Genomic DNA, 25,573 nt, shown 5'->3' on the forward strand with positions numbered 1-25,573 from the left:
AGAGGATGTGGAGAAATAGGAACACTTTTACACTGTTGGTGGAACTGTAAACTGGTTCAACCATTGTGGAAGACAATGTGGTGATTCCTCAAGGGTCTAGAACTAGAAATACCGTTTGACCTAGCCATCCCATTACTGGGATTTATATACCCAAAGGGTTATAAATCATGCTGCTATAAAGATACATGCACATGTATGTTTATTGTGGCACTATTCACAATACCAAAGACTTGGAACCAACCCAAATGTCCATCGATGACAGACTGGATTAAGAAAATGTGGCACATATACACCATGGAATACTATGCAGCCGTAAAAAGGATGAGTTCATGTCCTTTATAGGGACATGGCTGCAGCTGGAAACCATCATTCTCAGCAAACTATCACAAGAACAGAAAACCAAACCCCGCATGTTCTCACTCATAGGTGGGAATTGAACAATGAGAACACTTGGACACAGGAAGGGGCACATCATACACTGGGGCCTATTGTGGGGAGGGGAGAGGGAGAGGGATAGCATTAGGAGATATACCTAATGTAAATGACGAGTTAATGGGTGCAGCACACCAACATGGCTCATGTATACATATGTAACAAACTTGTGCGTTGTGCACATGTACCCTAGAACATAAAGTATAATTTCAAAAAAAATTTTTTTAAATAAATTTACCACTAAAAAAAAAAAAAGTCTTGCTTTTCGAGACTCTGTTTCAAAAAAACTCTTGCTTTTTAGAAGAACTACTTAGTAACAAAGAAAAAGCATATTTTTCTTAATTTTACTTGTTATGCCTCTTTGCCTTTTCAGCTTTCATGGAAGACGCTAAGGAAAATAATTTTGATATTGTATTCAAGCCAAATATTAGGACACAAAGAATAAATTAATGTTATTTCTACCATTTAGTCCCTTTTTGTCCTTTCTCAAAGAACTCCTTAACTATTCTGTCTTATTAGCATTGTATAATCCTCTAAGTCACTGTGTATCTTTATATTTTGAAGAGAATGTTGCCATGTAAGAAAAAGATAGCTGTCTTACTTCTTTGAGAGAGAAGGTAGGCTGTGAATAAATAAAAGATAAAAAATAAGAAAGGCTGTCAGTTTCAAACACTCTGAAGAATGTTGACTTTGCAAGTAACTGTTCAAAAATTAGCCTCTTTATACAGCATGTCTGGCCAATGTCTAGGTACAAGAAATGACCTGAAGCGAATGATTTTTTTTTTTTCATTATATGGCTTTAAGCTAAAGAAGACCTCAGAATAGTCTTTTAAAAAGAATGATACTACTTGTGCTATGAAATACAGGTATACGTATTTTTCTAATAGTATAAGGGAGACAGAAGTGAATATTCAATTCTAGTCCATATTTCTTGGCTTTTTATTATTTTGTCGTTGTTTTTTTTTTTTTAATCAGGGTTATACATGAATATTTTCTAAAAGATCAAATAATCTTATAGAGCCTATTATGTGAAAACCAGTGGTCAATGGTCAACTTCTTCTTCTTTCCCTCCCTTCAAATGCCCTCTCTAACTTCTCTTTCTCTAGCTTTCTCCATTTCAGCTACTGTATTTAGCCTCTCTCTCTCTTTCTCTCTTTATATTTACCTCCATCATTCTAGTTAACATACTTATATAGCTACTTCTTGATTTTTCAGGTTTAGGCATTGTCTATTGGCTTCTGCTTTGGAAATTGAGGGTTTTGCTCTTTTCTCTCCCCATTCACCCCAACACACGTCTTTACCTCCCCCCACTCCTTCATTCTGCCCATGTGGTTAATGTTCTCATTTTGGGTAAATCCATGTGTTTATATTATTATGCCTTTATAAATGCCATTCATTGCTATCATATTAAGATTTCTCCTTTATTCAACTCCACTTTCTCTTGAGTTAGTCATTGTCATATTTTGTCATTTTCTTAGTTTGCTATGTCCTCATCATTCAGTCAATATTCAGTCTCTCTTGAGTTATATAAATCTCCTCTTAATAATTTCAAATAGGTGTGCTATAAAATTCTATCTAGTTCATCTTCTTGGTGACATTCTCTCAGAGCTTCTGATCTACTCCAATCTGGACTGGTTGTTGACCAGCCCTGCTGCATGGCTGTCGTCTCTGGGGGGCCCCCTGAATTATCATGCTGAGGGGACCCTTTCTTCTGTAAGATGCTTGCTGGCTTCCAGGTCTTTGTGTTCTTTAGCTTACTCCAAAGTTCATTGGAAGTCGGTTTTCTTGAGATTTTGCTTATTGGACTCATGACTGATGGTTTAGTTGATATAGAACTCTAGCTTGGAAATAATTGTCCATCATAGTTTTGAAGTCACGAAGCCATTTACTTCTAAGCTTCTAGCTGTTGCTATCCAGAGCAACATCGTTGTTTTGATCCTGAACTTTTGTATCTGAAGTACTTTTTCTGGTGGTGGTGATGATTTTGTTTTTAATCCTGTTTGGCAATTCCAGTCTTCTGAAATTTCATGGTGTGCTTTGGTGTATGAATATATATGTGTGTGTGTGTGTGTGTGTGTGTGCATGTGCATGTATGTATGTATTAGGTTTTCATCTCATTGTATGGGGTAACTGCATACCCCAAGTTAAAAAAAAATTTTTTTCCTGTGTTAGGTTTCTGTCTTTCATATTAGTGACTTTTGTTAGATGCTTGGCAATTCTTGTCTATTTATATTTAAAAGTGGGGCATATGAAGCTAATTCAGAGTTCTGTGTGCAAGAGTGAAATTTACCTACTGTGTGTTTCTCCCATGGGTATTTGGCTGTTTTATCAGAGAGCTCCCAATAAACATACCTTTAGGTTTTCTCTCTTGGGGTGGTTAGATATTCCAAAGAAGAATCTTTCAGGCTCCCACCTGGAGAATGTAAGCCTGGGCCTCCGTGGTGGGGGAAATAAGGGGAAAAAGGGCGTTGGGCTCTCAATATTCACTATGCTAAAGTTTCACTTAATTCTCCTTTTCTGTACATTCCTCCTGCTGTAATATGTGCCTGGTGGTCTTCAGTACAGAAAATAAAAGGTGTAGCCTTCTACCAGGGTGGCAGGGCCAGTTGCCCAGCTCTGTGAAATCAGAGAGAGGATCTAGAACTCTTAAGTCCTTAAAGGCATCTGAACCAATCCTCTTGTTTTTAGTCCCTCCTTCATCCCCATTTATAAGGGATCTTGGATTCCACCCATTCCTGAGCTTCTTGGGAATCCTAGGGAGCAAACTGTCTTGTGGCTTCCCTTTTTGTCACTGCCTGTTTAGAGTCAGCTTCTGGTGTGCTGGACCAGTTACCACTTGTTCTTCTGCTTTCTAGTTTCCAAAATGTTGTGGTTATTTTTTATATCCAAGTATGTTTGTCTTTTCTAAAAAAATGTCTTTTAAAATCATTTTAGTGCAATTTTAGGAGAAAGTGGAACTAAATGACTGTGTTCAACCTGCCACTTTAATCAGAAGTCTTTTCTCATTTGTGTAACTACAGATTGTCTTCTCAACAGGCAGTTTGGTCAGAAAGTGTAGGTGCAGTGTGAACAATTCTGTAGAACAGGAATAGGACTCCATAGAAGTACGCTGTGTCTGTGTGTAGATGCTTATGACTGTCGTGTTTTTTTCTTCTTTTTTTTTTTTTTATTATACTTTAAGTTCTAGGGTACATGTGGATAATGTGCAGGTTTGTTACATATGTATACTTGTGCCATGTTGGCGTGCTGCACCCATCAACTCGTCAGCACCCATCAACTCGTCATTTACATCAAGTATAACTCCCAATGCAATCCTTCCCCCCTCCCCCCTCCCCGTGATAGGCCCCGGTGTGTGATGTTCCCCTACCCGAGTCCAAGTGATCTCATTGTTCAGTTCCCACCTATGAGTGAGAACATGCGGTGTTTGGTTTTCTGTTCTTGCGATAGTTTGCTGAGAATGATGGTTTCCAGCTGCATCCATGTCCCTACAAAGGACACAAACTCATCCTTTTTTATGGCTGCATAGTATTCCATGGTGTATATGTGCCACATTTTCTTAATCCAGTCTGTCACTGATGGACATTTGGGTTGGTTCCAAGTCTTTGCTATTGTGAATAGTGCTGCAATCAACATACGTGAGCATGTGTCTTTATAGCAGCATGATTTGTAATCCTTTGGGTATATACCCAGTAATGGGATGGCTGGGTCATATGGTACTTCTAGTTCTAGATCCTTGAGGAATTGCCATACTGTTTTCCAGAATGGTTGAACTAGTTTACAATCCCACCAACAGTGTAAAAGTGTTCCTATTTCTCCACATCCTCTCCAGCACCTGTTGTTTCCTGACTTTTTAATGATTGCCATTGTAACTGGTGTGAGATGGTATCTCATTGTGGTTTTGATTTGCATTTCTCTGATGGCCAGTGATGATGAGCATTTTTTCATGTGTCTGTTGGCTGTATGAATGTCTTCTTTTGAGAAGTGTCTGTTCATATCCTTTGCCCACTTTTCAATGGGGTTGTTTGTTTTTTTCCTGTAAATTTGTTTGAGTTCTTTGTAGGTTCTGGATATTAGCCCTTTGTCAGATGAGTAGATTGCAAAAATTTTCTCCCATTCTGTAGGTTGCCTGTTCACTCTGATGATAGTTTCTTTTGCTGTGCAGAAGCTCTTTAGTTTAATCAGATCCCATTTGTCAATTTTGGCTTTTGTTGCCATTGCTTTTGGTGTTTTAGACATGAAGTCCTTGCCCATGCGTATGTCCTGAATGGTATTACCTAGGTTTTCTTCTAGGGTTTTTATGGTTTGGGGTCTCACATTTAAGTCTCTAATCCATCTTGAATTAATTTTCGTATAAGGAGTAAGGAAAGGATCCAGTTTCAGCTTTCTACTTATGGCTAGCCAATTTTCCCAGCAGCATTTATTAAATAGGGAATCCTTTCCCCATTTCTTGTTTTTCTGAGGTTTGTCAAAGATCAGATGGCTGTAGATGTGTGGTATTATTTCTGAGGACTCTGTTCTGTTCCATTGGTCTATATCTCTGTTTTGGTATCAGTACCATGCTGTTTTGGTTACTGTAGCCTTGTAGTATAGTTTGAAGTCAGGTAGCGTGATGCCTCTAGCTTTGTTCTTTTGACTTAGGATTGTCTTGGCAATGTGGGCTCTTTTTTGGTTCCATATGAACTTTAAAGCAGTTTTTTCCAATTCTGTGAAGAAATTCATTGGTAGCTTGATGGGGATGGCATTGAATCTACAAATTACCTTGGGCAGTATGGCCATTTTCACAATATTGATTCTTGCTATCCATGAGCATGGAATGTTCTTCCATTTGTTTGTGTCCTCTTTTATTTCACTGAGCAGTGGCTTGTAGTTCTCCTTGAAGAGGTCCTTTACATCCCTAGTAAGTTGGATTCCTAGGTATTTCATTCTCTTTGAAGCAATTGTGAATGGAAGTTCATTTGTGATTTGGCTCTCTGTTTGTCTGTTACTGGTGTATAAGAATGCTTGTGATTTTTGCACATTGATTTTGTATCCTGAGACTTTGCTGAAGTTGCTTATCAGCTTAAGGAGATTTTGGGCTGAGACAATGGGGTTTTCTAAATATACAATCATGTCATCTGCAAACAGGGACAATTTAACTTCTTCTTTTCCTAACTGAATACCCTTTATTTCTTTCTCTTGCCTGATTGCCCTAGCCAGAACTTCCAACACTATGTTGAATAGGAATGGTGAGAGAGGGCATCCCTGTCTTGTGCCAGTTTTCAAAGGGAATTTTTCCAGTTTTTGCCCATTCAGTATGATATTGGCTATGGGTTTGTCATAAATAGCTCTTATGATTTTGAGATACGTTCCATCAATACCGAATTTATTGAGCGTTTTTAGCATGAAGGGCTATTGAATTTTGTCAAAGGCCTTTTCTGCATCTATTGAGATAATCACGTGTTTTTTGTCTTTGGTTCTGTTTATATGCTGGATTACGTTTATTGACTTGCGTATGTTGAACCAGCCTTGTATCCCAGGGATGAAGCCCACTTGATCATGGTGGATAAGCTTTTTGATGTGCTGCTGGATCTGGTTTGCCAGTATTTTATTGAGGATTTTTGCATCGATGTTCATCAGGGATATTGGTCTAAAATTCTCTTTTTTTGTTGTGTCTCTGCCAGGCTTTGGTATCAGGATGATGTTGGCCTCATAAAATGAGTTAGGGAGGATTCCCTCTTTTTCTATTGATTGGAATAGTTTCAGAAGGAATGGTACCAGCTCCTCCTTGTACCTCTGGTAGAATTCAGCTGTGAATCCGTCTGGTCCTGGACTTTTTTTGGTTTGTAGGCTATTAATTATTGCCTCAATTTTAGAGCCTGCTATTGGTCTATTCAGGGATTCAGCTTCTTCCTGATTTAGTCTTGGGAGAGTGTAAGTGTCCAGGAAATTATCCATTTCTTCTAGATTTTCCAGTTTATTTGCGTAGAGGTGTTTATAGTATTCTCTGATGGTAGTTTGTATTTCTGTGGGGTCAGTGGTAATAACCCCTTTATCATTTTTTATTGCATCTATTTGATTCTTCTCTCTTTTCTTTTTATTAGTCTTGCTAGCGGTCTATCAATTTTGCTGATCTTTTCAAAAAACCAGCTCCGGGATTCATTGATTTTTTGGAGGGTTTTTTGTGTCTCTATCTCCTTCAGTTCTGCTCTGATCTTAGTTATTTCTGGCCTTCTGCTAGCTTTTGAATGTGTTTGCTCTTGCTTCTCTAGTTCTTTTAATTGTGATGTTAGAGTGTCAATGTTAGATCTTTCCAGCTTTCTCTTGTGGGCATTTAGTGCTATAAATTTCCCTCTACACACTGCTTTAAATGTGTCCCAGAGATTCTGGTATGTTGTATCTTTGTTCTCATTGGTTTCAAAGAACATCTTTATTTCTGCCTTCATTTCGTTATGTACCCAGTAGTCATTCAGGAGCAGGTTATTCAGTTTCCATGTAGTTGAGCAGTTTTGATTGAGTTTCTTTGTCCTGAGTTCTAGTTTGATTGCACTACTGTGGTCTGAGAGACAATTTGTTATAATTTCTGTTCTTGTGCATTTGCTGAGGAGTGCTTTACTTCCAATTATGTGGTCAATTTTGTAATAAGTGCGATGTGGTGCTGAGTAGAATGTATATTCTGTTGATTTGGGGTGGAGAGTTCTGTAGATGTCTATTAGGTCTGCTTGCTGCAGAGATGAGTTCAATTCCTGGATATCCTTGTTAATTTTCTGTCTCGTTGATCTATCCAATGTTGATAGTGGGGTGTTGAAGTCTCCCATTATTATTGTATGGGAGTCGAAGTCTCTTTGTAAGTCTTTAAGGACTTGCTTTATGAATCTGGGTGCTCCTGTATTGGGTGCATATATATTTAGGATAGTTGGCTCTTCCTGTTGACTTGATCCCTTTACCATTATGTAATGGCCTTCTTTGTCTCTTTTGATCTTTGATGGTTTAAAGTCTGTTTTATCAGAGACTAGTATTGCAACCCCTGCTTTTTTTTGTTCTCCATTAGCTTGGTAGACCTTCTTCCATCCCTTTATTTTGAGTCTATGTGTGTCTCTGCATTTGAGATGGGTCTCCTGAATACAGCAAACTGATGGGTCTTGACTGTTTATCCAGTTTGCCAGTCTGTGTCTTTTAATTGGAGCATTTAGTCCATTTACATTTAAGGTTAATATTGTTATGTGTGAACTTGATCCTGCCATTACGATATTAACTGGTTATTTTGCTCGTTAGTTGATGCAGTTTCTTCCTAGCCTCGATGGTCTTTACATTTTGGCATGTTTTTGCAATGGCTGGTGCCGGTTGTTCCTTTCCATGTTTAGTGCTTCCTTCAGGGTCTCTTGTAAGGCAGGCCTGGTGGTGACAAAATCTCTAAGCATTTGCTTATCTGTAAAGGATTTTATTTCTCCTTCACTTATGAAACTTAGTTTGGCTGAATATGAAATTCTGGGTTTAAAATTCTTTTCTTTAAGAATGTTGAATATTGGCCCCCACTCTCTTCTGGCTTGTAGAGTTTCTGCCGAGAGAGCTGCTGTTAGTCTGATGGGCTTCCCTTTGTGGGTAACCCGACCTTTCTCTCTGGCTGCCCTTAAGATTTTTTCCTTCAACTTTGGTGAATCTGGCAATGATGTGTCTTGGAGTTGCTCTTCTCGAGGAGTATCTTTGTGGCGTTCTCTGTATTTCCTGAATTTGAATGTTGGCCTGCCCGACTAGGTTGGGGAAGTTCTCCTGGATGATATCCTGAAGAGTGTTTTCCAACTTGGTTCCATTTTCCCCCTCACTTTCAGGCACCCCAATCAGACGTAGATTTGGTCTTTTTACATAATCCCATACTTCTTGCAGGCTTTGTTCATTTCTTTTTCTTCGTTTTTCTTTAGGTTTCTCTTCTAGCTTCATTTCATTCATTTGATCCTCAATCGCTGATACTCTTTCTTCCAGTTGATCGAGTCGGTTACTGAAGCTTGTGCATTTGTCACGTATTTCTCATGTCATGGTTTTCATCTCTGTCAGTTCGTTTATGGCCTTCTCTGCATTAATTATTCTAGTTATCAGTTCTTCCACTTTTTTTTCAAGATTTTTAGTTTCTTTGCGCTGGGTACGTAATTCCTCCTTTAGCTCTGAGAAGTTTGATGGACTGGAGGCTTCTTCTCTCATCTCGTCAAAGTCATTCTCCGTCCAGCTTTGATCCGTTGCTGGCGATGAGCCGCGTTCCTTTGTAGGGGGCGATGCGCTCTTATTTTTTGAATTTCCAGCTTTTCTGCCCTGCTTTTTCCCCATCTTTGTGGTTTTATCTGCCTCTGGTCTTTGATGATGGTGACGTACTGATGGGGTTTTGGTGTGGGTGACCTTCCTGTTTGTTAGTTTTCCTTCTAACAGTCAGGACCCTCAGCTGTAGGTCTGTTGGAGATCACTTGAGGTCCAGTCCAGACCCTGTTTGCCTGGTTATCAGCAGCAGAGGCTGCAGAAGATAGAATATTTCTGAACAGCTATTGTACCTGTCTGATTCTTGCTCTGGAAGCTTCCTCTCAGGGGTGTACTCCACGGTGTGAGGTGTGGGGTGTTGGTCTGCCCCTAGTGGGGGATGTCTCCCAGTTAGGCTACTCAGGGGTCAGGGACCCACTTGAGCAGGCAGTCTGTCCGTTCTCAGATCTCAACCTCCGTGTTCGGAGATCCACTGCTCACTTCAAAACTGTCAGACAGAGTCGTTTGCGTCTGCAGAGGTTTCAGCTGCTTTTTGTTGTTGTTGTTTAGCTGTGCCCTGTCCCTGGAGGTGGAGTCTACAGAGACAGGCAGGACTCCTTGAGCTGCTGTGAGCTCCACCCAGTTCGAGCTTCCCAGCTGCTTTGTTTATCTACTTAAGCCTCAGCAATGGTGGGCGCCCCTCCCCCAGCCTCGCTGCTGCCTTGCCCCGAGATCGCAGACCGCTGTGCTAGCAATGAGGGAGGCTCTGTGGGCGGGCGTGGGACCCTCCTGGCCAGGTGTGGGATATAGTCTCCTGGTGTGCCTGTTTGCTAAGATCCTTGGTAGAGTGCAGTATTGGGGTGGGAGTTACCCGATTTTCCAGGTGTTGTGTGTCTCAGTTCCCCTGGCTAGGAAAAGGGATTCCCTTCCCCCTTGGGCTTCCTAGGTAAGGCGATGCCTCGCCCTGCTTCAGTTCTCGCTGGTCGGGCTGCAGCAGCTGACCAGCACCGATTGTCTGGCACTCCCGAGTGAGATATACCCAGTGCCCCAGTTGAAAATGCAGAAATCACCTGTCTTCTGTGTCGCTTGCGCTGGGAGTTGGAGACTGGAGCTGTTCCTATTAGGCCATCTTGCTCCGCCCCGTTTTTTTTTTTTTTTTTTTTTTTTTTTTTTTGAGTCTTGCTCTGTCCTCCAGGCTGGAGTGCAGTGGCGCAATCTCCGCTCACTGCAAGCTCCGCCTCCCGGGTTCACACCATTCTCCTGCCTCAGCCTCCCGAGTAGCTGGGACTACAGGCGCCGGCGACCGCACCCGGCTAATTTTTTGTATTTTTAGTAGAGATGGGGTTTCACCGTGTTAGCTAGGATGGTCTCGATCTCCTGACCTCGTGATCCACCCGTCTCGGCCTCCCAAAGTGCTGGGATTACAGGTGTGAGCCACCGGACCCGGCGACTGTCATGTTTTTTAAGAAGAGGAAACATTGGGGGTGAAGTAAAATGTCTCTTTTGGAGGGATTTTAAGTGCAGTTTGGCCTCTTTTTAAAATTCTCTTAGTCTCCCTGTGCAGACAGATACCTACATACATTTGCATATTGAAAGGGGCCATGGGAGTTAGTATCATGCCACATCCTGTGCACCTACCGTCCAGTGGCTTCTGTGTCCCTTTTGTATAGGATATTGTCATCATGTGGTGTAGAACAACCCTTCAGGACAAACAAGACTCCTCTCTCTGCTAGAGGAACTTGGGTGCTTTGAGAAAGGAGATTCAGAGAGGATGACAGCATCTCATGCATGGGCATGGGGTTTCCTTTCTTATTTGAAAGATGTAGGGCTCATTGGACTAAATGAGCCTTTCTAGTTACAAATCTTGGTCACTTGAGAATTTTGAAAATTGCTTACTTTTTTACATATGGGCTTTCAATATTCATTATTATTTTGTATCAGAGACATTATTGGAAGTCATTTGAAGACTTCTGGTTTAGGTGTGTTCATATCGTTGGCTGCCCTTACATTTTCTTGTGTTTTTTTGTTCTCCTCTTTCCCTGATGGCTACTTCTTGACCATGCTAGCTTTTTCAGTTTCCATGACAAATCAAGTTCTTTTTCCCCTCAGGGCTTACATAACTATAGTTCCTTCTTTATGAAACGTTGTTCTCCTCATTTTTTGTCTGGCTAAGTCCTAATTATTTCAGCTAAGATATTTTTTGTTTTCTTATCCCCCACAGAGGGTTTTCCTAACTCTTCATCTAAATATGATCACTTACCTCTTAGATTTCTTTCCCTGTCAGCTTTTTGAAGTATCACGGTATACAATCTGGTAAACTTTTAAGAGACACCCTGTTCTTTCCCTTCACAGTGCTTCTCATTGACAGTATTTCAACATGCATTTCTGACTCTGTTTAATATTGACTTTCCTTCTAGACTATACCTTCCATGAGGGCTGTGGGAATATCTTCCTTGTTCACTATAAATATCTACCTCTTGGTACTGGTGAGTACTCAGTCAATATTGGTTGAATGAATGAAGAGTACCAACTCAGAAAGTTGATCCTACTGGCACCCTTTTCAAGCTTCGAGAAGTCCTAATTATAGTATTTGAGGTGCTGGCATTAGTTTTTTACCCCCTTGCAACTGTACATAAACTATGTAACGACTAGGATTAAACAGACATAGACTTTGGGCCAGATCAATATACTATATTTATTACTCCCACTGTTTGGTTTGTTTTGTTTTTCCTGTCCAGTTCTCTTAATTTGATATCACTAATCTAGATTGGCCAAAGAAAAAATACAGATTCTGGGGTTAGAGGAGAAAGGGCCAAACCAGAGGAAGAATAAGGGGGAAGGAGGACAATTTAGTCTGTTCCAGTAGATATTTTTTAAGTATTAAACAGTGTTCATGTCTTCCTTCTCCATTCCCCAGAAAATTATGAATTTGAGGAAAAGGACAAGGAAGTTAGAAGTGGTCATCATGTAACTTTAGTTACTGTTTCTGGAGCAGTCTTTGTTTTTACTGTGCCTTTGACCAGTAGTTCCTAGAGGACAGGAACATGGCTTTCACATATTTAGTCCTCCACAGTAGAATTTCAATTACTTAACAGTTACTTAATTATGGTGGTGCTCAAATAAAATTTGTTGAATGATTAATCATGAACATGGTATCAGGTTTCAGTTGCTGGTTGGAATTCTAGCGTAATAGTTTAACTAACAGAGCCCTCAGCTTCTGGAAGGTTATACTCTAAAGGCAAAGAACTGCTCTTCAGTAAGTGTCAAATGGGCCAGCCAGTAAGGAGAGGCAATGATTCTGGGACATTGGTATTTTGCCAAGGGTAGTCCCTAAACTTTTGTTCTGTTTGGAACAAAGTAACTCGAATACCTTTTTATTCCCTGATGGGTTTTCCCTAACAGGCAGTGCAATGCAGTGGTTATTTATTTATTTATTTTTTGAAAGCAGGTTAGACCTGTGTTCAAATCCCAAATCTTGTTAGCTGTGTCATCTTGGGCAAGCGATCTCTGAGCAGATGACTTTAAGTCACAGGGGCCTGATATAAAGCGTATACCTCCCAGGGGAGTTACGAGGATTAAATGCAATAATCCTTCCAAAGTGCTTGGAAAGTACTTCACCCAAAGTGAGAGCTCTTCATGCCATAGCAGTTGTTGGGATTTTTGAGGAGTGTGCAACCAAGGGAGTTAGAAAAGTTCAAGGGAGGCTGGGCGTGGTGGCTCACACATGTAAATCCCAGCTACTTGGGAGGCTGAGGTAGGAGAATCGCTTGAACCCGGGAGGCGGAGGTTGCAGTGAGCCAAGATTGTGCCACTGCACTTCAGCCTGGGCAAAAAGAGTCAGACTCCATCTCAAAAATAAATAAATAAACAAATAAATAAAAATAAAAGCAAGGGAATTGATAGCAAAGATGATTCTTAGTAAATGACTATACATTCCTCCAGGTACTGCCATGAAAAACAGTGCACAAGCTACACAAATACCTGGATTGGATTCTGAGTGATAACTACTAAATGAGCTTTGTTTGCTCCAAAATCAGTACAATGTTCAGAACTGATCCTTTGATTATGGCCCTTGATCCAAAATACCTAGGGTGTGCTTTTAAGCATCAGCTCCTTTACGTTTTAAACACTTATTCATCTGCACTGAAATGTAAAGAGGTTGAGAAAAAAGTGCAAGATGTGACTGGAAACTTTAGAGAGTTGTGTGCATTATCTTTAGTTTCTAGAAAGAAGTCTGGGCATTGGGTAATTTGTCTGGATTTTAAGAAGGCCACCGTCTGGAGTTAATGTAATTGCCAAGGGGATAATGGAGATTCATATTTAGGCAATATAGGTACAGATGAGCAATTCAAAGCAGTGTATGTCTGCCAAAAGTCTTACCTTATTTATGACAGTTTAAGACTGGGTTCTCAGCAGAAACTTGGAGAGGGAAGGAAAAGTCAAAGTCCTAATTCCTGAAAACATGGGCAGTGCAGAATTCCTGCACGTCTCCTGTGGGAATTACAGCAAATAGAATGGAGTCTGGCATATGTAATAGTTATATGTGATTTGTTTTTCATCATGTGTCTTCATGGATGGAAAAGTTCAGTCTTGTCTTCACCCTCACTGTTATTAATATAATTATCACAAAAAGATATTTTGTGGTTTGGTTAACATTTTATAAACACAGATGTTGATTTCCTCTCTCGAAAAGAAAATTGTATGTAACTTACCACTATGTCCTTTACCACTCAAATTTTCAAAGTTGTTTAGGTGGCAGCTTCCAAATTTTTGGATTTTATAGAACCATAATATTAAAAATAAATAAAAAAACTTTGGCGGGTAGGCAAAGGTGGGACTTAGTTTGCCAATAAGGACATTAGAAAAACAACCCTCAGGGACTATTACTAAGTTCAGTTCATGACTTTAATACCCTCCTGCCCCTGCCTGTAGGAAGATTATAATCTTTGAATAAATAAGTCCTTTTAAATTGAAAAAAAGGTAGTTTTATGGGAAACAAACCAACCAACCCTTTTTGTTCTTGGTTTTCCTCAGTTCACTATGGATTACTGAAAACGTTATTGACCAACAGTGGTTCCTTACATGGAATGGTACTAGCTGATGGCTCCACACATACATAAAAATGTTGTCATGATTAAAATTATCTTCAAGAATCTTAAAACCAGTGTTACTGAGGGGAAGTAGAAGCTTGTGTGTGTGACATGGAGATCCCCTAAAATGTAATTTTATAGAATTGACTTTAGTCATTGGATAGTTTCTCATACTTTCACAGACTTTATAGAAGGAAATAAAAACAAGAGATTATTATTTTTATTTAATTTGTGCTTATAAAAAGACATCAAATAGTGTTAAATATAAAATAGTTGATTATCCAGAATCTATTCCAATGGATGAGAAAGGGGAGTTGTGATGCTGCGAAGTATTTTGTTTTTACAGAAGTTGATATTCTTGGCTATATGCTATATAGTTAAGGTTAATGGTGAGTGACCAAGAGAAGTTAAATGTTGCTCAGTTTGGTTTTGAAATATATTAAAACTCTTTGTATCTAATTGATTAGGGATAATTATATTTTCTGTTGGTATTAAAGCTGATTTGTGTCCCCTGAGGTTTACACCAAGAAATGTGTATTTAACAGTGAAGCGGGGAGTGCGGAGCTGAGTATGGTAAGGGTGGAGTGGGATGGGACTTACTTGATTCAGGAGAGTAAAATGAGGCCAAGTTGTGAGGAGAAAACAAGCTAGGATTATTTTAAAGATAATTTGGGAGCTTTATGTAAGTACTTAGAAAATAGGGAACCCCCTGAAATCATGGCATAGAATGGGGAATAATGACATTAACTTTTTCCATCCTTATAATAGAAAAACGGTGCTTCCCTAGGACTTCTGGTATATATTGCTTATGTATTGGATATATTCTGGCACATCAGAAATCTATGAAGACTTTTTTCCATTGATTTTATTCATGAAAGGTGATATTTCAGATAATAATTTGACTTTAGAAAACCTTGTAAATAGGTACAAAGAAAACAACACCCTCCCTTCCAAATACTTTAAGGATAATTACGTATGAAATGACCTTTTATATAACTGGAAAGAGCTAGGTCTTTATTATTCACTGTTTGGCATCCCACTTGTATTAGTTTTGTATTGCTGATATAACATATTACCACATACTAAGTAGCTTAAAACAACACCATTTTATGACTTTACAGTTCTGGCAGTGAGAAGTTCAAAATGGTCTCACCAGGATGAAACTAAGATGTCAGCCAGGCTGCATTCCTTTTTGCAGGCTCTAGAGGAGATTCCCTTTTCTTGCCTTTTTCAACTTCTAGGGGTCGCCTGAATTCCTTTTCATTTTCAAAGCCAGTGGTGATTAGTCAGTCTTTCTTACAATGCCATCTCCCTGATTCTGACTCTTCTGACTTCTCCTTTCTGCTTAAGGACAATTGTGATTACATTGAGCCTACCTGGATTAATTCAGGATAATATTTGTAAGGTCAGCTGATTAGTAACCTTAATGCCCCCGGCCATGTAACAGTCACAGGTTCCAGGGGTTAGGATATGGATATCTTTTAGAGGAGCCATTATTCTGCCTACCATATACTGTATCACACAAATTATACAAATATAATTTTTCTATCTTGATTATTCTACAATATGGGTGGTTGTTTCTTAATTACACTTGCCTAAGAAATAAATAAGAAACTTCTTAAAGGGACAGGAGTCATTAAACTTGAGCTAAAGAGAGAGCTCATTCATATGACTTTCAAAATGTCAAATTTTGAATTTATTTGTGCCATATGCTCTAGTTGGTACCCATGTTTTTGGGCTGTGAGGGAATTCCTTCTTGCTTTGAATTTCCTGCCAGTTACATAGCTTGGTCACTTGATTTTTGTCCCTATATAATTTTAAATTCTGACTTGAGGTTTTCTAAGAGGCCCTAGTTACTAAAGTTAGGAGGTCAAGGAGATGGTCCACTGTGACTTTGGGTTACATGTTAAAGAAAAATTATTCAATGATGCTCAGTAAAGGCCGGGAAGACTATTCAGGACCATCACCATAGGTATAGGGACCACTGCAATGGGTTCTTGCAGTGCAAGAGGAAAGATTGAGTTCAGTTTCAAATATAGCATGGGGAGGTAGGAATTTATAGCCAAAGAGCAGGGTAGGGGTCCGTGGATGGAAAATTACTAAGAAGAAACATAAGGGGTAAGGGGGACTCTGGCTAAACCAACCTAACAGGATTCTTGCAGAAGACTGGCTGAGGTGATCAGACATCACCTGGGGGATGGTGGAGAAGGATGATCAAATTAGATATGGGGGTTCTCGCTGAACTGACTTAGCCAGGCTCTTTGCTAAAATGGGATTTCACAAAGAAGTGCACAGATGGGTTTAGGAGAAGGTTCGGAAGCCTGACTGAAGTTTGACCAAGCAAAGAATCTTTTTCATATCTCAGACTCTGAAAACACAAAAGCTTATTCCTTTCATGGTGATGTGGTGGGTATGGGGTAGTTGGTGAGGTGTAGAGTGAGGTGGGTGTGGGGTAGTTGGTGAAGTATAGAGTGAAGGAATTGAGAAGGATGGGAAGAGGTGCACCTGGGAAAAGAAACTCAAAGTCATTCATTATGGAGTCAGGACTAAGGCCATGGAGATATTGTGCTCTGGTCTTCTCTCTGGTCAGCCATAGATTTGAACTGAGGGTAAAACCAAGGAAAGCTATTGAGATAAATAGAATCACTCAACTTTTTTTTTTTTTTTTTCTAACCCACTGAATATGAGGGATTTAATTGGAGACAAAGGGCATAGGTGTTATATGTATCGTGATCATCCGACTGAGCTGCAAAAAAGTGGTGAAAGTAAATCCGATTAGTTGAGAAGGTAGGCTTTTTGTTGTTATAACAAGTGACGTTTCAATAAAGTGTGAGAAGAAGCGTTGCAGAAGAAGTATAATTGTGGTTCAGTTTATTGAGTTGTTGTTTTCGCCTATGTGTGATAGAGTATGGAAAGATGAATAAAATTGTATATAAAAAGTTTGTCATCAACAGCTGAAGTGCTTATTGCCAGGTGAAATGTATTTTCTGTGACCTAAGTGAAGATATTCCCTGTATTTTCTCTCAGTCATACCATGAATGTGAGGACAGAGCAACACTGACCTCTGCCTAACTCTTGTACAGGTAACCCTTTTAGGGTATTGTTTATGATTATATCAACTAATTTTTTAGATAATTCTTTTATCATCCTTCCTCGGGTAACGTAAGTACCTCAATTGGTTTGTAAACACTTGTTGTTTCTATAGCCTGTTTCTTAATGCAAGTCATGGCATAAGTTTTTCCTTCTCTAGAGTTTTCATATCTTGGCTGTTTTTCAAAGCTTGAGGTAAGCAAATTTGGATGCAGTGCCTCCAATGAGGACTTGTCATTATGATACACCATTATGCTCTGTGTTTTCTAAGCCTTTTAAAATAGCTGAATGTTTTAAATAAGTGAATGAGCTGCTGTTGTTTGGACTTGCATTTCCCCCCCAAATGTTGAAGTACTGATCGAATCTTGGTATAAAACATGCAGACCTTTTTTATGTACTGTACTGAACAGAGTGCTTGTAAAAAATGTAGGCAGGTAAAAGGATTAGTTTTAATTATGTTCAGAGCTAGTGTGATCATGAAGCAGGGGCACCCCCTCCCGCTCAGGTGCTTTTCTGTGACACTGGCCTTAAGACATTTGCCTGAAAGGTGTGTTAAAAGAGCAGTCATTTAAAGTTCTTTCCCTGGCATTCATGAGATATTTCTCATTACCTGGAGAACACCCAGACAAGTTCATGCTGCTTTTTTACAATGAATTGCCTGATAATGTTGTGTTCTTGCAGCTGAAAGATGTTCAAACAATTTGGACTCTGCTACTACACTTCAGTCTAGTGTGTTCAAGTAAAAAAATTAAAAAAAAATCTGAAAACAAATACCACGAATGTGAAAGGAAGTACAAATCTATATGTTGTGAAGAGCTGAAATGAACATATCTGTTTCCCAAAAATATCTCAGGTGTTTTTACTACTGAAGAATCAATATATATTGACTAGTATATTCTTCAGAGTTTAAAGTTTTCATCCTTTATTGTGAAACTCATATGAATGAAAATGCAGTAGGACTGATGGTTTTTATTTTCTTGTTTTCTTCCATTTCTCATTTGAAGGAGGCTTCTATAGGTAACAAACAATTCTAGCAGAAATATATGTTCACATTTCTGTTTGGAATCCTATTTCAGTTTAATATACTCAAATCCTTTATTATTCAGTATATCCCACTGCAGCTGTTTAATCACAGTTTTGTATTTTAATAATGAAAGAATAATGAAGAAATAGCATTGAATATGTAAATGCCAAAATCTCAAGTAACAACCAAAAGTTTGTGTTTTCTGTTCTACCCACACCAAGAACAGAAATTTTAATAATTTTTTAAAGTAAGCTTGAACTAGTATGGCATAAATAATAATAATTATTATTATTAGCACTTACTGCTTTATTTCTAAGTCAATACTCTAAGTACTTTATGTTGTAACTAATTTAATCCTGACAACAACTGTATATTAGTCCATTACTGGGATGAGAAAACAGGACCAAATAACTTAGGTGATTTAGCAAAGGTGGCCCAGTTTTTTAGGTGATTTGGCAAAGGTGGCTGAGTAAGTGTTGGAGTGGGAATCAAACTCAGAAATCTGGCCTCGAATTTGAGCACTCAACTTCTAAATAGTGGAAAAAGCTGCAGCCTACCATCTCCTGTCTGCTACCAAGGAAACCTGTGATCTTTTTGATGAATATGCTTCAAGATTTGGGGCTTTAGTATGTTCGTCTATCTTGAGAACTTTTGATTCCGTAAAACATATTCTTTAAGGTATTTTCTAGCTCTAAAAATCTAAATTCTATATAGTTTAAAATTAACCATGTATTTAGCCACCAAATGGAGACTGATAAATTTCGGGGTAGGCATATAATATAATTCTATGCTGACATTAAAAAGAATCAGGTAGGCTCCTCTTCTGTTTTGATGAATATGTGCTAGCATGTTCATCAGAATAGCACAGGTTTGCTTGGTAGCACACAGGAGAAGATGGGCTACAGCTTTTCTGCTGTTTGGAAGGGGAGCAGTCAAACTCTACAGTCAGATTTCTGGTCTTGATTCCCACTCCATCACTTATTAGCTGAGTCACCTTTGCCAAATCACCTATTCTTTGGGTCTGTTTTCTTATCCTAAAATGGGACTAATACATAGTTGTCAGAAAAATAATGAGCTAGTTGTATAACTGTATGCATATTATGATTCCATTTTTGTACTAAAAAAAGAAAAGAGAAAGGCATATATATTAGCATATGCATAGAAAAGTTGAAGGACTGAACACTGATCATCTATCTCTAAGAGGGTTGAATATGACAGGACATTTCTTTTTTCCTTTGCACATTTCTGATTGATCAACTTATTCATTCCAAGTATTACTTTAGACATGAGAAAAAAACAGAGAAAAACAAATTAAGTGTGTGTCCTCATACATGCTTATAAGTGGACTAGAGATAACAGAAAAAAGATCTCCTGAACTATCAGAGGTTGGGCCAACTGTCAGATTAGTGGAAAGAGCAAATTATTTCCTTCTTTAGCTTGTGAAATGACTGTGGGGCCTTCAGTTGTTGTTGTAGCTATTTACACTATTACCATGTTTTGTAACCTTTTAAAATTCTTATGTGAGCTTTTTGCATGATTCCTAATGAATAAAGGATGAATACAGTAAAGTCTGGATTGATTTTTTTCTGTATTTGCATTGATGATAGTCTGAATATAGGATCTATCTTGAACCTTGCTGTCCAGGTATATATTGACCACAGGTGGCTTAATTTGGCTTGTACGTAGTTAAGTACGTAGCACATTAGCAACATTAATTAAGTATTTTGAGAATACAGAATGTAGTGTAAACCTTAAGTGGGGAGAAGTAGTTACGGACCTTGGGCCTTGAGAAATAAGAATAATATTGCCTGTTGGACAAAAGGAACATAGATTTACTTTCTGAGTAAATAAACATCCTGAGTGTCTCGCGATATCTCCATGTCATTTCCATCTACTAGTAGAGGAGGACTGGGACACCCTACTCTTTGTGGGATACCTCACTACACAGACCTTTGGGATTTTAAGGAACATGAGTAGAAGTCCTCTTGGGAAGTTGGTAAAGCTAAAGGTAAAATTCTCCCGTGGTACAAGTTAGATGAAACAGGGTTCATTTTGTGCCTGTGCTGTATCAGGTATCTGAAGTAGATTCTTTCCAAGCTTAACCTTTCAGACAGTTTTTAATCTATAAATATTGGTGTTTAAAAGTCAAAACCCTGTAAAGTCATTCTACCATTTCTGTTACCTCCCTCCTCTCCTCACTTTACCACAAAGGTATATGTTTCTTTTTTTGCCAGGTCAAAGATTTTTATTAGAGTGAGATTAGATTTTTCATTTTAGGTGGCTGGAAAGTACAGCCAGCTGAAAACTATCAACCATTTAGACTACATGCTTCATTTGAATTGTGTTTCTGGATGCAAGTCAAGTATGACAACTGTGAGTTTCATAACTTTCTCTAGCTTGATTCAAAAATGTTTTAGGGCCAAAATAATTCTGAGGTCTTTTCTATCCTTTCTTGGTGAGGCCCTATGGAGGTTATTGGGGTTAAGACTATGTTGTGGGTCTCATAAAAATGACGGAGAGGTGAGGAGCCTTGCATATTAGGCTTGAATAATCTCTTATCCTTGCCTGTGTTCTCCCAGGAATGACTTATCTCTTCTTGTTCAAAATGAACATCTCAGTGGGCCCATGCCTCTGATAATAATTTATGTCGTGTATTTTGTTTGCTTTAAAAATGCTTAGGTTCTTCGATTGAAGTTACAGCTTTTAGACAGTATAGAGCTAAATTATGAAGGGGAAACATGTTGTCAAAGAAGACTGGGTGGATAAGAAGGGACTAAAGAAAGTAATAGTCAGAATAATTCCAATGCATGGCGATTAGGATTTTAGTGTTCGCTACCATAGTCTCCCAGGGGACACCCACGTCCAACAGAACTTTCTGTTTTGGTATGTTTTTATTTACAGTTATTATCATTCATGATATCCCAGCCCCCAATTATTCAGTTTGTTTTTTTAAAAGTTCAACCAAGCTTTCTAAGGGACAGCATTAATTTTATAAACCTAGATCTGAGTAATTTATAACAGAGCCATATGAGCTATTTCAGGAAATCAACAAATATTTATTGAGCTAGGTAGAATACATAAGTTGAAGTAGTTATAGTTCTGGCATAAAAATAATGAAGGCTTTATTGTAAAACAATAGGAATAGATTAGAGCACAGGCTCCCAAGCTTTTTGATACCAGGGACCAGTTTTGTGGAAGACAGTTTTTCCATCGACTGGGGTAGAGGGGATAGATTCAGGATGACACTGTTACACCTCACGTCATCAGGCATTAGATTCTCATAAGCAATCTAGGTCCTTCACATGTGCAGTTCACAGTAGGGTTCCTGCTTCTATGAGAATCTAATGCTGTAGCTGATCTGATAGGAAGCGGAGCTCAAGCCACAGTGCTCCTTTGCCCTCCTGCTGCTCTCCTTCTGCTGTGAGGCCTGGTTCCTAACAGGCCATGGACCAGTACCAGTTCACTGCCTGGGGGTTGAGGTCCCCTGGATTAGAGTATTACAGAAACATTTAAGAGGTGAAATCAATACAAATAGGAGACTTGCATCAATTTTGGACATTGTGAGACACAGGATTGAGGATAAGCTTTGGGTGATGGATTGGATGATGCCGCAATTTACTGAAACAGGAAATATAGAAAAAAGGAAGAAGTTTCTTTCGTGGGTGGTAGGATTGATACTGAGTTTGGATTTTTATTAGTTTGAGAGTACCGAAGGGATATCTAGATAGAGATGTTTAACAGGAAGTTTAAAAACTCTAGTTTGGCTCTGCAGAATGAGACGTTGAAGCAGATATGGGATTCAGAAGTCATCAGAATAGTTGAAGCCCTGGGAATGGAAGGAATATCCTATGTGAAACATGTCAAATGAAGAGTGTCACTGGACCTAAATACATACCCTTGATTTCTGTCTTTACCACCCCAGAAAGATGGTGCTGGTGAAGATCACCGATATCCTCCATATTCCCAGATACAATGGTTATCTGTGTGTTCTGATCTAACTACTCAGAAGCATTCATCTTAGTGGCTTACCTCCCCCCTCTTGAAACACTTAAGTTTTCTTACTTCCGTGATACTTACGTTTTCTGTTTTTTCTCTCAAAAGACTGGTTTCTCCTCTTGTGTCTTCTTATAAAGATTAGAAAGTAAAACTCTGTCTAGACCCACCCCCACCCCAACTCTTTGTCATTAGCATGACCTTAGTGTTATAATTCTAGAGGAAGACAAAACACAGGAGTCACATAAAAGTATAAGATTTGCCAAATTTAATAGAATGTGATTGAAAAGGATGTATGTTCCTTCCATTCAGGAAAAGTGTGGCTAGAATACAGAATTCCATCAACCTCTGTCGGATGTAAAAGGTTAGGAAATAATTCAATAAAACAATTGTAAAAAATCTTGCCATCAAGGGACTTACGTTCTAGTGAGGGGAGACTGACAATAAACAAATAAATAAGTAAATTACTGAGTAACTAAGAAGATAGTAAGTTCTGTGGGAAAACATAAGGGGGATAGAACATGTTGTGGTGGGAAAGGTTGCACTTTTTTTTTTTTCCTGACTTTTTTTTTTTTGAGACGGAGTCTCGCTCTGTCACCCAGGCTGGAGTACAGTGGTGCGATCTTGGCTCACTGCAAGATCCACCTCCCAGGTTCACGCCATTCTCCTGCCTCAGCCTCCCGAGTAGCTGGGACTACAGGCACCTGCCACCACGCCTGGCTAATTTTTTGTATTTTTGGTAGAGACGGGGTTTCATTGTGTTAGCCAGGATGGTCTCGATTTCCTGACCTTGTGATCTGCCCGCCTCGGCCTCCCAAAGTGCTGGGATTACAGGTATGAGACACCGCGCCTGGCCCTTTTTTTTTTTTTAAAAAAAAAATTATACTTTTAAGTTCTAGGGTACATGTGCAATTTTTAAAAGTGATCAGGGCAGGTCTCACTGAAAAGGTGATATGTGAGTAGAGACCCAAACAACATAAAGGAGTGACTATGAATCATGTGTATTCTAGGGCAAGAGATTTCTAGGCAGAGGGAATGGCAAGTACCAAGGTCCTGAAGTTGGATGTTACCGAGCGTGGGCCAGGAACTGCAAGAAGGCCAGTTTGCTTGGAGCAACTGACTGAGGGAAGAAATAGTAGATGTTGTCATAGAAATAATTAGGAGTCAGGGAGGAAGGAGGAAAGAGGCAGATTTTTATAGGACCTTTCAGTCTGCTATAAGGGCTTCCATTTTTAGCCTGAGTGAGATGGGAGCCTTTGGAGTATTCTGAGTGGAAAAGAGACTTGGTCTGACATATGTTAACAGGATAACTCTGGCTACTGTGCTGTAAATAGACTATAGGGAGGTTTGAGTGAAAGCAGGAAGCCAGTGTGAGGCTTTTGGAATAATCAAAGCAACAGACGATGGTGGCTTAGATTGGGGTGGTAAGGGTAGAGGTGGTGAGAAGTAGTTGGAGTCTGGATATATATTGAAGCTATTGCTGACAGAATTTTCTGATTGATTGGATGTGTGGTTTGAGAGAAAAAGAGGTGCCAAGGATTATTCTAGAGTTTTTGGCCTGAGCAACTGAGAAAATGGAGCTGTTGTTAACTAAGGAGGAAAGTTTCAGGAGGAATAGGTTTGGGATGAGTTATAAATCGTTGTGGGATTTTTTTTTCAAAAAATTTTTTTTAGTTTTGTAAAATACATATAAAATTCACCATCTTAACTATTTTTAAGTATGCAGCTCAGTGGTATTAAATACATTTATAATATTATATCACCACCATCACCACCATACATCTTCATGACTCGTTTTCATCTTGTAACACCGAAATTCTATACCCATTGAACAATAACTCTCTGTATCCGCCTCCTTGTTTCCTGGTAACTACCATTCTACATTTGGTCTTTATGACTTTGACTAATTCTGTCTTATGTAAGTAGAGTCAAATTGTGTTTGTCTTTTTTATGGCTGGCTGGCTTATTTAACTTAGTCTTATGTCCTCAGGGTTGAAACATGCTGTAACATGTATCAGAACTTCCTTCCTTTTTATGGCTAAATAATAATCCATTATATGTCTATATCACATTTTGCTTATCCGTTTATTTGTTGATGGACATATAGGGTACTTCCGTGCTTTAGCTGTTATGAATGATGTTGCTATGAACATGAGTGTACAAATAACTCTTCCAGATCCTGCTTTCAGTTCTTTTGGGTATATACCCAGATATGGCATTATTGGATCAGATGATAATTCTACTTTTAATTTTTTGAGGTACTGCCATATTGTTTTTCACAGTTGCTGTATCATTTTACATTCTCCCCAGCAGTGTACAGGGTTCTAATTTCTCCATATCCTTGTCATCACTTGTTATTTTCCATTATTCTGATAGTAGCTGTTATGATTTGAATGTGCATGTCCTCCCCAAAATTCATATGTTGGAACCTAAGACCCAATGTGATGGTATTAAAAGGTGAGGCCTTCAGGAAGTTATTAAGTCTGGGGGCTATGGCCTTATGAATGGGATTAATACCTTTATCCAGTGCTTCCAGAAAACTAGCTAGGCCCTTTTCACCCTTCTGTCTTCTGCCATGTGAAGATGTAGCAGAAGGCCCTCACTAGACACAAACTGCCAGTGCTTTGATCTTGGACTTCCTAGCCTCCAGAACTGTGAGAAAATAAGCTTCTGTTCTTTGTAAATTACGTATTTTGTTATGGCAACAGGAACAGACCAAGATAGTGGCCATCCTAATGGATGTGTTAATAAATGATATCTCACCATAATTTTTTTTTTTTTTTGAGACAACGTCTTACTCTGTCACCCAGACTGGAGTGCAGTGGGGTGATCTTGGCTCGCTGCAACCTCCTCCTCCTGGGTTCAAGCAATTCTCCTGCCTCAGCCTCCTGAGTAGCTGGGATTACAGGTATGCACCACCACGCCTGGCTAATTTTTTTGTATCTTTAGTAGAAATGGGGTTTCACCGTGTTGGTCAGGCTGTTCTCAAACTCCTGACCTCAAGTGATCCACCTGCCTTGCCTCCCAAAGTGCTGGAATTACAGGTGTGAGCCACCACACCTGGCCCTCACTGTAGTTTTGATTTGCATTTTCCTGATGATTAGTGATATTGAACATCTTTTCATATACTTAATTAGCCTTTTGTATGTCTTCTTTGGAGGAATGTCTTTTCAAATTCTTTGTCCATTTTTGAAAAGAGGTTTTTTTTTTTTTTTTATTGTTCAGTGTTAGGTGTTCTCTACATATTCTGGACATTGATCTCTTATTACAGATATGATTTACCAATATTTTTTCCCATTCTATGGACTGCCTTTTTACACTATTGACATTTTCTTTTGTTGTACCAAATGTTTTAGTTTTGATAAAGTCCAGTTTGCCTATCGTTTCTTTTTTCATCTGTGTCTGTGGTATCATGTCCAACAAATTATTGCCAAATTCAGTCATGAAGCATTTGCCCTATGTTTTTTTTAAGAAAAAACTTTCTATGTTTCTATGTTTTTTATACTTTTAGGTCTTACATTTAGTGCTTTTATTCATTTGGAGTTAACTTTTGTATATGGCATTAGGTAAGGGTCCAACTTTATTCTTTTGCATGTGCATATCCAGTTTTCCTAGCACCATTTGTTGAAAAGACCATTCTTTCCCATTGAATGGTCTTGTCACCCTTGCCCAAAATCATTTGACCATACATGCAAAGGTTTATTTTGGGGATCTCTATTCTATTTCATTGGTCTATATGTCTGCG

The 25,573-nt window shown here is 38.9% G+C and overlaps 1 protein-coding gene across 7 annotated transcripts in view; it reads left to right on the forward strand.

Moving 5' to 3' along the window:
- The window catches only part of ARL15 (ADP ribosylation factor like GTPase 15), a 443,095-nt gene that overhangs the window by 100,193 nt on the left and 317,329 nt on the right, over positions 1-25,573 (forward strand). For 2 of the 7 annotated variants that reach the window (XM_050794107.1, XM_050794104.1), the window contains exon 2: positions 11,049-11,117. The exons of the other annotated variants lie outside the window; for them this stretch is intronic. In XM_050794107.1, coding sequence (XP_050650064.1) covers positions 11,049-11,117 — 69 coding nt within the window. The remainder of the gene's footprint in view (positions 1-11,048; positions 11,118-25,573) is intronic. 7 annotated transcript variants of the gene reach the window in all.

Source organism: Macaca thibetana, chromosome 6, assembly GCF_024542745.1.
Source record: "Macaca thibetana thibetana isolate TM-01 chromosome 6, ASM2454274v1, whole genome shotgun sequence".
In the NCBI taxonomy this organism is placed as follows: Eukaryota; Metazoa; Chordata; class Mammalia; order Primates; family Cercopithecidae; genus Macaca; species Macaca thibetana.